General features: G+C 43.8%; 1 protein-coding gene across 1 annotated transcript in view; it reads right to left on the bottom strand.

Annotated features, from left to right (window-relative positions):
- The window catches only part of DNAH1 (dynein axonemal heavy chain 1), a 72318-nt gene that overhangs the window by 41951 nt on the left and 17687 nt on the right, over positions 1-12680 (bottom strand). The window contains exons 16-26 of the mRNA XM_059823373.1: positions 12418-12559; positions 11207-11362; positions 10030-10228; positions 7933-8186; positions 6822-7034; positions 4893-5057; positions 4063-4184; positions 3401-3506; positions 2116-2295; positions 1281-1421; positions 453-616 (exon numbers count right to left, since the gene is read on the bottom strand). Of these exons, the coding sequence (XP_059679356.1) occupies positions 453-616; positions 1281-1421; positions 2116-2295; positions 3401-3506; positions 4063-4184; positions 4893-5057; positions 6822-7034; positions 7933-8186; positions 10030-10228; positions 11207-11362; positions 12418-12559 (1842 nt within the window). The remainder of the gene's footprint in view (positions 1-452; positions 617-1280; positions 1422-2115; positions 2296-3400; positions 3507-4062; positions 4185-4892; positions 5058-6821; positions 7035-7932; positions 8187-10029; positions 10229-11206; positions 11363-12417; positions 12560-12680) is intronic.

Here is a 12680-nt window from a genome sequence, read left to right as displayed (position 1 = left end):
ACAGTACAGCAGCTCATAAGACTACAGCCTGCAGGTTTGGAGACCTGCATGTCATGGGATTTCCCTCTTGATAGAAGAAAGGATAAGGTAACAAAACAGGGTGGACAGGAGTTCTCACAGGACCTGAAATTAGGTGTTATATCAAGCATCACACTCCTTCTTGGTCAGGAGGCATGCCCTTTCACGGTGAGGCTGTGAAACACCATGGTATGGCTTAGTCTATACTGCCAAAGTGGATGCCATCAAAACTAAGTCTGTATCAGATGCCTTAGAACTGGCATCCTTAGCAGGCTTCAATGCCACTCCTCACAGGGATCTTAGAGGCCACTCAGGAATACTGCTTACAGAATATGCAAATGCTTGTTTCCATTTATCATGGACATGGCTGATGGGTAAGGAGAATGAAGACTGGCCAGGGAGGCCAGGTGAGGTTCAACAGCTGTGGTCTCTACCTGAGCTGGGAGATCCACTCGAAATCATTCATGCTTGTCACATTCTCCTCAATCAGCTTTGCTGCAACATCCTTGGCATGGACCTCAATCACAATAAGAGCTGACAACACTGCTCGCTGCATCTTAGACAATTTTCCACGGACCAGGGCAACCAAGTTGCCCAGCTGGGTGAGGAAAAGAAAGTACTCTGAAGCAATCCATATCCCAAAGACCCAGGCTGTACTAACACAATGCAGTCAAACTTATGGCATGCTAATTTCAGATCATAGGCTGTGTCCAGGCAACTTCTGCCTCTTCTCTTGTCAGAGGTACAGATGACTGATCAGAAATCAAATACTGCTCAGGGCTGGCTCAGAGCTGACTTTTGCCTACACCATTACCATGTTCAGGTGAAAAGAAAGAGTTAGAGCCACCATGAGGCCCAGAGCTGAGGACACCGTATCTCCCAGGTATTGGGTGTAATTAGGAAGACAGAAAAGATATGAAGGATGCAGTTTCACTTCGATTCCTACTGTCCATCACTTCAGTTCTCCCCCACCTTTGACTTCTCAGGTGACCCTGGAGAAGTTATCTTTCACCTTCTTTCTGTCTGCAGGTAATGATCATATTTTCAGTCCTGTACATTATTTGAGGTTTACGATGACAGATATCCTAATGATTAAGATGATAAGAACCTGTTTTTTTCACCTGTTTTTGAGCTGTGCTATGCAGGACTGTGCCTCTGTTTCTCCTACAGTATTGTCCTGTCTATATTTATAAGTTATCTAAGGTCTGATGATCGAAATGTCTCCATCTGGCAAAATCTGACCCCTACATTAATTCTCATACCTGAGTACTCAGCTGTGGGAAAAGCCTGCTGGACAAATCTCCAGCTTCCAGAGCTTCAGACACTTCCTTTGTCCAGAAAACCTGGCAGCCAGCAATGACCACTTGGCCAGGCCACTGCAAGACCCATGTAGTACGTGAAGTCTTAAAAAAGAAGAAAAAAAAAAAAAAGAAGGTGGTAAGACAATTATTTTTTCAATTTTATTTCTATGTCTCCCTGCTCTGAGATGAATCTGTGAGACCCAAAAGAATGTTTCCCCTCCTCTGGCCTGTTCTAACTTTCCTAGTTTCAAATTTTCAGACTGGGTAGAAAACAATAACAGAAATATCTGAGGCCTTTTCTTTTTTCAGCCTGTCTCCCACCCTAGACCCAAACAAATAAAAATTTAGGTTTTCTACCAGCATAGTTTTTACACAGAAACCAGAGCCAAGATGCATCCCCTGATGCATTGACTGAAACCAACAGTTCACAGTGCCTTGGTTGCCTTTACCAGCGTACTGTGTGGGACATGAGAGCTGAAGACGACAAAAGAGGGTAGATCCTTATAAAGAGGAAGTTGCCTGGAGAGGAATAGAAATGGATTCACACAGGGTTGTTCTATGATATTGGGAAGTGTTCTGTGGCTGTTAAGTGAGTGTGCAGGGTTTGCATTCTTCTGGACCATTAGCTACTTGCTCAACTGCACATTCTGCACTGGACCCACACAGAGGTGGATTAAAATTTGTATTTTAAAACCAGTAGAATATCACAAATTCATCAGCCCCATCACTGGTGACCTCTATGGCAAGCCTGGAACCAAGACATCAGAGACCTGCCAGTCTGTGATAAAACTCTTACCTCTGGATAAACACCAATTGATCTTTCTATGTTGTCTCGTACACTGGCCTTCATGGATTTCTCAACTTCCAGCAGCCAGTCCTCCACATTGTTAGTGGGATAGATGGGAACAAACAGCTTCACCTCTTCTCCTTCAGCAGAGTACATGTGTGTGATCTGTAGGTCCTCCTGGAACATTAGCTAATGGAAGAAGCGCAACAGGAGATGTGAATGGAGGATTTCCTTTCTATCACTGCCTTCCTGCCACTTGGGGAGAGCCAGGCTGCAGTGGTGTATGCTCATTATAAATCTGGTGCCAAACCTGGTTGTCAGTAGTGATATTAAGTGTGCGACAGATGTGTAAAACGACGTCTCCAAAAAATGGAGTATGATTGTGTGAAAACAAGAGATTCACATCGCTGGTTTAACTTGAGCAAAGCAAATCAAATTATAGGTAGGATGAACGTTTCTCATTGCCTGTATAGGATTCAAACCCTTAATTCCTGTTCAATTCTGTAGATTCAAATAATTTCCCTTGAGGTCAGAGTGCCTGGTTCTAAGAGTAAAATTTTAACAGCTTCTCCAGTGCCCCAGCATATCACTGAAAGTTCTCTTATTTATTCCAATGGCTTTGCACCAGGTTTCAAGTTCAATTTCCTTTCTATTTTCCCAAGCTAATGACTAGGAGATTGGTTTTAGTGTCTGAGTATTGTGATGGTGTGAGCTGTGACTAGCCATGGAGCCTGAAGTCTATTAGGAATAATAAAGAGGAAAAATAGCTGGGTTAACCCCAGCTCCTAAGTAGGGATGAAGGCAGAAACTTGATTCAGTTCAGGCTTGTTCACTCCTTGTCCCTCCTGAGGCTGTCAGCAAGAGTGGGATTCCATCCTAACCAGGTGCCTGTGAGTAGACAGCTAAGTCTGAGCTCTTTCCCTTGGCCTCCATGATAGGATGGACAGACATCTCCGGAGAGAGTGTCTTCTCCTCCTAAGATGGGTATCTAAGTGAATTTCTGTAAGTTGCCCTTTGCAGATGCCTATTTTTCCCTCATTGTCTAAAAAGCAATTGAGGGTGCCCAGTTCATAGGCAGATGTCTGGCTTTGAAATGTCTAAAGTGAGGTTGCTTGAATCCCACTCCAGGGCAGGCAGCATCTTGCCGTGCCTATGTACAATTACAGGTTCCCAGGAGATACATTTCCACACAGCAGAATGCGAACACTCCTCCAGATCTCAGCATGCCTCCGAGTTCCCATGACACCAGCTTCCCAAAGGTGGGCCAAACCACTAGGGTGCTTGCTTTGCCTACCTGTGCGATGTTCTCAAAGCATTTGTGGAGGTGAGGTTGTACAGCAGTGGGGTCTTTTGTCTGAGACAGTATTTCCAGCAGCTCATCGTCTGAAAGGAAGTAGAATCTAGAAACACAGAGTGAGGCATGAGGGGAGGCTCTCTTTACCGCAGCATCAGGGGCTAACTCCTGGCAAGATGAGGAACAAGCCTTTTGCTAGAGACACTGTTTCTGACTGCTCACTGATCTCTTTGTATTTGTGGAGGAGTGTAGCAGCCACGGTCTAGCCATCTACCTTTCTGCAGAGACAGACTTCTCCATCTGCAGAAGGCGGTTATTCCCATGCAAAGTGGGTTTAAATGAGTATCAAAGAATAGACGTATTCCTTCAGGAATAAGGAATGGTTTTCATTTTCCCTCATCCTTTCTAGACAAATCATGAGGCGCAGACATGCAATGATGCTACCAGACTGCCCTTAACTCACAACATTTGAGTTTGCCTGTTTTCTCCCCGTCAGATGGCAGCATTGAAAGGCACAGCCTTGCTTATGTTTGCAGTCTCATGACAATATCCTAAGCTTAGATTGTTTTGCTCTTTCTTGGCAGAGTGAACTGGAGTGAGCCTCTCCTTTCATATTTTCTGAACCAGGGCATGTGATCCAGCCCACTGAAATTTGGGGTTACCTGGGAAAAGCACCTCTCTTTGCTTCCAGATATTCACTCAGCTCTTTCTGCACAAGTTCGAGTAGTTTGTTACATTTTTGCAGGTTCTCTAGTAGCGTAGGATCAGGGCACAAAGAAATCACCTATAAACAGAATGGAGAAGAGAGGAAGCATCAGTATTCTGAGCATGTGGGAGATAAGGCAGTGGAGATAATTGGGTTGCCCAGTGATGTTACTGATAGGATTTAAATGACTCATTCACAGGATTACTTTCACAGGGATCTGGAGAGGTGTGAGCTTTGTGGGCAAGGAGGGGAAACAGTGCTTACGGATGTGACAAGCACATTTCTGGGTTCCCCTAAATACCAACATTTGTAATATGGAATACAAGTGGCAATGGAGCCCTGGGAAGTGGAGACTGGAGAACAAAATAGTGCAGAACACTGCTACCAGGACACACAAACAGGTGAAAACAATGGCTCTAAACAATTTAAAGAGTCAGTCTTGAGGAGGAATTGAAGGAGTTATCTTATGGATTAGGATTATAGCAGGGCTGGTTACAAGAGCCATAGGAGGTAGGGAGTCTGTGTGCTGAGGAGAAGGTATCTGGTGGGGTGGACAGCTTGGTGCAAGGCATCACAAGGAATGGCTCTGTCCATTTGGACACCAGAGCGAAAGGCCAAGTTCCAAAAGAAGACACCTAGCACACTGCCCTGGGCAAGGCTGCATGGTTTATACAGCGCTGCTCATGCCCACACCGTTACAAAAACAACGACTCAAAGGCCGTCCTTGTGTATGCACAGCTCCAAGGAGTTTGGGATACCTGCGCTGGCTTTCATCAAGGCACACACCTCAGGGTTTTCATTAGCATTCTTCATGATGTTCCTCCAGTCCCTATCCACGGCCTGGTAGCGCTGGCTTTCCAATGGGAGCTGTCTTTTGATGTCCTCTGACCTAAAGATGGGCTCCAAGTAGAGCCAAGAACGCTGGCAGTTCAGCCATTCCTCTAGGACATCCTAGTGGGAAGCAAGAAGAGCATATCAGGACACCATGCTATGAACCTGTTTGACAAAACCATTCAAGCTGTGCTCCAGAATGGGTTTAAAAAAATAAGAGAAAAAAAAAAAAAAAAAAAAAGAGGTGAAGCTGCACTTAGATCTTCCACAATTCTAAAATCTACCTGCAGCTTCAGGAGCTGGAATTTCCTTCCCAAATAATTAACAATTTCCTAACAATCCCCTTTGCTAACTGTTGTCAGCAGGCATCAGAATCAACACCCACCAGTTTAATGGGGGTAGTTTAGAAATATGTGTAAGCCAATACTAAAGCTCAAAGGGACTTTGTGGTGCTAGGTCAAATTTCTGTGGTTTGTGTTTCTGTATTTTACAGAAGATAGCACAATAGTCAGCACACAGTAAGATGGGGATTTTATTTTGTGAAAAGAGCTTTTTTGGAGAAGAATGACAAATAAAATATGCCAGACTCTGCAATTCTGTCATCCTCCCTCCTGCCTGATGTACCTCAGCCCCAGCCTTGCCTACAAAATAATCCATGAAAAGATCTTCAAACAACACTCTGAATTAAGAGAATGAATGAAAAGCTAAACATTAAAGTTAGACACCAGATGGGAAACGCTGTTTGTCAGGCATTCAAAGGAGCAAGAGAAATTAGGTTGGAAGAACATCCTCCTCCTCCATTTTCAGGCATGGAGATTGGAAGGTATGGGGAACCTGCCCAACACTGCAAAGCAGCTTAAGTGTATGACTCCCTCTCAGACTGCCTTAGACACACGGCACTATATACCATTCCCTGAGCACAGGGCACTTGACCTAGCAAAGAGGTGGGGTTTTTCAGTAATACAGACAATGGTGTTTGCCATACTCCATCAGCTAACCCTGTTAAGCCACTTCCCAGAAGCGGATTCATGGGCCTTTAGTGACAGGAATGAATGCAATCAAAAGAAGGGGTAGGAAAGGCAGGGTGAAAACATGAACAACATCACAGCCAAAAACACACAGTAAATAACTGAATTTCCCCATGTCACCTAATGCCTTAGGGCTCAGAGTAGCAGTTCTGTATCCTCATGAGACAAGACTAGCACTCTGGCAGCCTGTGGCCTAAGCACACTCAGATGATAAGAACCAATAAACAGAGTAAGGTAGTTATGAATAACAGATAACAATGGTGCTGTGCATCAAACACCAGCATTTACACAGAGTTCTCCAGACAGATACTTGTATTGGAATTTTTCCTCCTGCAGCAAAACGCTATTCTGCTGGCTGAGTCCTGCTGGGTGCTGAGCATTCAGGCTCTGGTCTGATGAAGAAGTGCTCGCACAGTCTGCCAGATCTTGCTCTAAACAGCAGGCTTCCACGTGCTTTCCTACACTGAGATGTGAATGATTAGCATGGATTTCACAGGACCTGTAAGAATCTGTAAGGTCCACTTAGTATAATATGATTAGAGATGCCAGTAGGACTATTCACAGAAGCGGGAGAGTCCTGGCCCCACCAAAAGGTGTTGCAATAGACAACAAAAGAGCTGGGATTTCATCACTGCTGTTTGCAGAAAAAGGCTCTGAGTTTATCCCCTCTTCTACTAGAGTCAGAGGGTTTTGACAGGCCCTCTTCCTCCCTAAAGGACGTAAATAAAGACTGACATTCTCTTGATAGTTGTCCTCCCAGTTCCTTAGCAGCAACTGCACAGTGTCCATGTTCAAGCATGGCAGCACAGCCCAGCTGCCTGCCTTTACCACACGAGTGCAGGTAAGAAACCAATACCTGTGTCATCTTCAGCTTATTTTCCCATGTGTTCATCCTTTCCTCAAAAGGTTTCTTGAACGGTGAGAAGGACATGCTCTGAATCATGACAATGTGATCATCTAGGAGCTGAGAAGCTTCTTCGGTGTTTTTCAGAATAAAGGTATCTGTGTCTTTGTAAAGCATCACAGTAAATAAAACGGAGTTCCATTCACTCGCCATCTTGTTAAGTGCCTGGAACAGAAAGACAAGCAATTTAATTTTCAGATACAACCTGTGCAATGGTTATCCCAGCTTCCACAACTCTCTTAATGCCTCCCTCTAGCAAGTGACAGATTTTTGCTCTTGGATTCCACTGAAAACTGCAGGTGTGTATTCAATGCATGACACACTCGGCAACAGCATGTTTCCTCTGCATTGCCTCAACAGTGTCCTGAAAGGAAAACCTTGAGGGGAAAAAAGGGCAATTTCATCTCCAGGCCCATTTATGCTACTAGATGCACAGAGGCTGCCAGCAAAGTACCTATTAATGATTATGGTTAACAATGGCTTTGTGAAAGGCATAGCTATCCATTGGGAACTCGCCTGAGATTTCAGAGAACAAAAGCTGCCAGAAGGTAATGACTTTCAATCAAAACCATCTTAGGTCACATCTGAACTGGTGAACCAAAGCTGAAAGACTATCTAACCCATGAATCTCCAAAAGCCAGCAAGCCTTCCCTGCAGGTTTACTGTGTTAAAGGATTTGCCACCTCCATTTCCAGTCACAGCTGACCTCCCTGACATAACGTTTGAATGGCAGAATGCAGACAATCAAGTTATTTTAAACTTAAACAGTTACTAATCCCACACTGAGGTGTGAGACCCAACCAGTGGATCAGCATAACCATCAGGCAGCGCTGTTATGTTACAACTGTAAATTCTATGCAAGGCGAAATGACTTCTTCTAGTGTGTGAACTCATTTGCATGGCCATTGCTCCCCTCTCTAAGGACAGCAGCCTTTTTACTTGTGCTGCAGAATGTGTCTAATGCTCTGGGACAACAGGAACATGACCCAAGGCAGTGACTGCCTGCTCAGCAGAAACATATTTGAGAAGCAACCAAAGACATAGCAAGTCCCTCTCTCCTCACATTCTCAATGGCGTATTCCTTGCCAGCTATCTCAGCTACTTTGGTAATGCTCTCGATATGGTCCAGCAGGTTCATGTCCAAGCAGCGACCGACTGTCAGATTGGGTTCTAGCTTGATATCGATGTTAATATCTTCTGACAGCATCTCCCAGTGCCGGTTTCTCATACCAGGATTGCGCAGCCCTTGAATTAAGGGGATGTATAGTCTGAATTCTTCAATCTTGTCTCGAAACTCCATTGCCACACCCTGGCAGGCTTTCAGGGAAAGAAACAGAAGAACATCAGCAACAACAGTGTGTGAAGAAGTTGACTTAAGGAACTTCCTAGAAGTTATCTAAAGCCTTTTGTTTGTAGACACATGGTATGGGGTAGGTAAACAGCAGGAGAGAGCACTGGAAAATGCAGGATGAAGTAATGAGGACACAAAGGTGCTCTCTACACAGCTACTAAGCAAGGATTCAAGCCCACTCCCCGAAACAGACCTGCCTATTAGCCTAAAGTCTGTTACAGGCAAGTCCATGCTAAGCAGAAGCGTGCCTTAATCTAGAGCTCACTGGAAGACAAGAAGCAAACAAATTTAATTCCTTAATATGGGCCCAAGCACGATGAAGCCCCATCTGCCAACAGGTATTTTAGAAGATCCAGTCATCGTTCCAAGATCTTCACTTTCTTAACAAGATCAGGCTGTAAGTTATCTCACATACCAGCTCAGGTCATCCTAAACAGAAGATGGGCACTATACATAGGAGCTAGAAGTAGGCTAGGATCACAGCCAGCTATGGAAATGGAAAACATGCAGGAGAGGCCCTGCCAGCCTGTGGCCACACTAGAGCCAAAGGTACTTCTGCCTCATAGGAAGGACAAAGTCAAGGAAAGGGCTTTGCTCTCTAGGGGCAAGCTGGAAGCCCACGTCTCTACACTGTTCACATCCTGCCCTTTTTCAGCTTGTGCTATTGCGAGTAAAGCAATGGACAGGCAAAAAAAATGGGACTTGCTTCCTTTCCAAAATCTGGCTACAGCGTGTGCCTCCTTTTATTGCACCCTGTGTGGTTGCACTGCACCTCACGCTCCCTGCTGGGTCATATGCAAAGACAAGGTAGACTCAAGGACGAAGCATGTATTTTACCAGGTGCCAGGGAATATTGCAATGAATATGAGCAGGTATTCTTAGTATTTCTGTTTACCATAATGATTCATAGTTACTCACGCATCCACTCATCACCTCCTCCATTGGGGCTGATTCATGGCATTGTTTAAAAGCGAGTTCAAGTTAAAAAGGATGAATCAAAAATCTCCCACTGCAAAATATATTTCAATCTAAGCCATCTGGCAGGAGATTTTAGAATTAGCTCTAAAGAATGACCAACACAGCTCTGAAAATCATGGAATGGGAAGTTAAGCTACAACTGAAGTGTCAATTCCAGCTTTACTAGGAACCACGATTAAAAGACCCTCACGTGAATTCCAAGGGCTGGATGCGATCATCTAAACTTTACACACATTCAGGCAGGAAGGAAAACGGCTATTACATTCCACAGATCATTTCCAGATTTTGCAATTTCATTTTATTCGTAACAAAATCAAAATCTCTTCTGGCTTTCCATTAAATTCATTGGCCAACAGAGAAAATAAGATTGGCCAAGAAAACAGCACCTGGAAGACCCAGATTCAACTTCCTTTGCTGCCTGACTTGCATAAGGGCTTAAATCCACATGTCTAGCCACTGGACTATATAGTAATTCTCTATGACTAGTCTGGATTATTTTACTTTATATAAACAAATAAATATTAACTGCAACATAAGAGGGTGGCTTTTATCTCAGTACTGTCTTGGGAATTAGGTATAAAAGGGATTTGCAACCTGGTTGTTTTCATGCCAAACTGGTACTTCAAGCAGCAAACTAGTATCTAGACATGAATCATCATAGTTCCAGAAAAAAAGTGGAAAATAACTTTGCTAGCATTTTCTCAGCTGGCTCTAATAAACACAACACATCCATATGACATCCTGACAATCCCTGTTCAGAGCACTCTGTGACATGCCTCACATCAAAATGTTGATATGCACCAACTTCCTTTCCCCAGACTGTATATCTACCTGGTGAATCCTTGAACTGCTTCACGCATCTCTGCATTGTCTTAAAAGAGTCACTGACATTCTTTTCTAGCTGCTCAGCCTCAATTTCCACAAGAGGATCATTCATCCAGCTCTCATACCACTGTATCCAATCTGACACTGTAGTCCAGAGATCATAGTATGGCTGGAAGTCCTTAACCATCCTGGATAGCTTACTGTACTTTGGAAAGAGAGAAAAAGCAAGCATAAGCAACAAGTGTATTCTCCTCTGGATGACAGCTTGCATATCAAAAGGCCAAAAAAGGCAGAATTCTTTTTTGAATCTCAAGCAAGCAATGAGAAAACATGTACTTCTAGAAGACGTATCGGACTGCCTTCTCCCAGGACCACTATATAGATTCCAAGGGAGAGCAACTAGCAGAGCTGGGCTTTACACATTCAGGCCAAAATGCATCCAGTGGAGCTGTGCCTGCACCACATGTCTGGCACGGAAAGCACTCCCTCCACTTGCCTCTACAAATGCTTTGCTGCAGAATGAGGAGATTTTGATGGGCAGTTCACACACAATCAGTGAAAGAACACAGGGCACATTATATAGAAACTTAGCTTCTTACAGTGAAGAAGTAACCATAGACCGAGAGGCAGGAAAGGATCACGTGAGCTCCGCTTCTACTCTGCAGCCAGACTAGGCTGGACGTGGATGACAATGATTCATTGGCAGCTGAACAGCTACAGGCAAAATTAGTGTTTGCAACTATATAAACCCTTGCCTTAGGAGAACATGCTACACTCTGAGCCCAGCCAGCTGCCTGCGCACCACAATGCAACCACTCTCATTCACACCTGTATAACTGCAGTAACAGCCTTACAGAAATTGATGAATCTTAACTTCAAGACCTTCCCCATCCCCTTCCTCCTCATTAACATCACTCAGACGGGGCACCCAAAGTCTCTCACAGAAGTGGCAATATCAGGCCCATAAACAGCCTTCCACATTCGCCTGGGATCAGCTCTTCTGCAGCAGTGGAGTGACGGAGCAGTGTGGTCACTCTACAGGACCGCAGAGCAGTTCATCACATAAACTGAAAGAGCATGAAGGATTCCTTCCTGAGGAACTGTGTCTCATTATTTGCTCTACCTACCACCTAGAAGGCCCAACAAAGATTAGGGTCCTGTAGGTACAGGACCTGATACTTACATTAGTAACTTTCATCCCGAAGATTCTTTCCCTGTTGTTGTAGAGAATTGCCAAATTCTGAAGCTCCTCCAGCTGCTTCCTGACCTCCCTTGCTTTGTTAGCCAACTCATGAGCTTGGTTAACGTCCTTCTGGATGGAAAATCCACCTACAGTCAGCTGGAAGAGAAAAGGCAGGCATGAGGTGTGGCTCTGAAGCTGAGTGGTGCCTCTGGAGATCTCAGCTTCCTGGTGTTCTCTTTGTTATATTCAAAGGCAAGATTTTTATGCTCACAATTTCACCTCCCCCAATCCAATTCCACTTCTGTTTAGACCACAATGAAAGTGGTGAGGAGAAGCAATTACCACTGCTCAGGTGGTTGAAAGTGCAAATGTGATGACCAGCTGCTTTTCATCTTTGTGACAATAGTTAACCCCTGAGGAGTAGGAGCTATCAGTCTGCACCCAAATTTCTTGCTACTGAATTTATACTGTCATTAGTTATGGAATCAGTGAAGTGAAAATTATAGTTCTACTAGGTCACGCAGTTTGTTTCCAAGAATTTTTTAACAACACATGTCCAGAACTTCTCTAATAACTTTTCTGTTTTGGTTTGGTGGTTTGGTTTTGCTTGTTTATTTGGCATGGCTTTTTTTTTTTTTTTTTAAAAACCCATGCTGGGTATTATCATTTTGGAAGGCTATTTCCAACGTAACCTAGGTCACTGATTACAGCCTTTCCAGTACGGCAAATTTTTTCTGTATTTAAGACTTTTTGGTGAAAAATAAAATTAAAACTGTTTCAGCAGAAACCAGAGGTATCTCAGCTCCAAAACTCTGCTATTGTTTTAGGGTCTTTCACATGAGATAAGTTCCATGACTGAATGCTGTATTTTTTCCCCCTCAATGTCAGCTCTACAGGGAACAGAGTACACAAGAAAGAAAAAGGAGGTGCATGTGTTGCCTAAGCACCAAGAATCAGAATATTGTATCACGTTGAACACACCTTCCCAGTGAAAAATCAGTATTTCTGCAAAGAGTATTGTCTTTCACAAAAAAATGGAATTCTCAATCAAAATAAAACAACAGGGTGTGTGTGTGATAATTTTTGGTCCAACAATACATTGAACTAAAAACTCATCTGACTAAAATCTCATCTGAAAGTTTCCCACCTGGCTGACCACAAGAGTTTCAAGGTCCCCTTTTCTGGACAGTTTATTGTCAGAGGCTTAATACCTGCATCTCTTCCAGTTTGTCTTGAAAGCCATTCTGATCTATGACCTGGATTTTGCGAAATTTGTCTTCATCCTCCAGGTGCTGGAGCCGAATTGACTCAGCTTGCATAGTTATTTTCAGCGGCCAGTAACTTGCTGCCCACCTGCACTCACATGATATAACAAACCAAACAAAAAAAAAAAGGGGGGGAGAGAGAAGCTTTTTGAGCATGTGTTTGAAATGCTGAAAATAACAGAATGAGAAAGCCAACTCCCACCAAACAA

The sequence above is a fragment of the Gavia stellata genome, chromosome 12 (assembly GCF_030936135.1).
Source record: "Gavia stellata isolate bGavSte3 chromosome 12, bGavSte3.hap2, whole genome shotgun sequence".
Taxonomy (NCBI): domain Eukaryota; kingdom Metazoa; phylum Chordata; class Aves; order Gaviiformes; family Gaviidae; genus Gavia; species Gavia stellata.
This window is presented reverse-complemented; position numbering and strand designations above follow the sequence as displayed.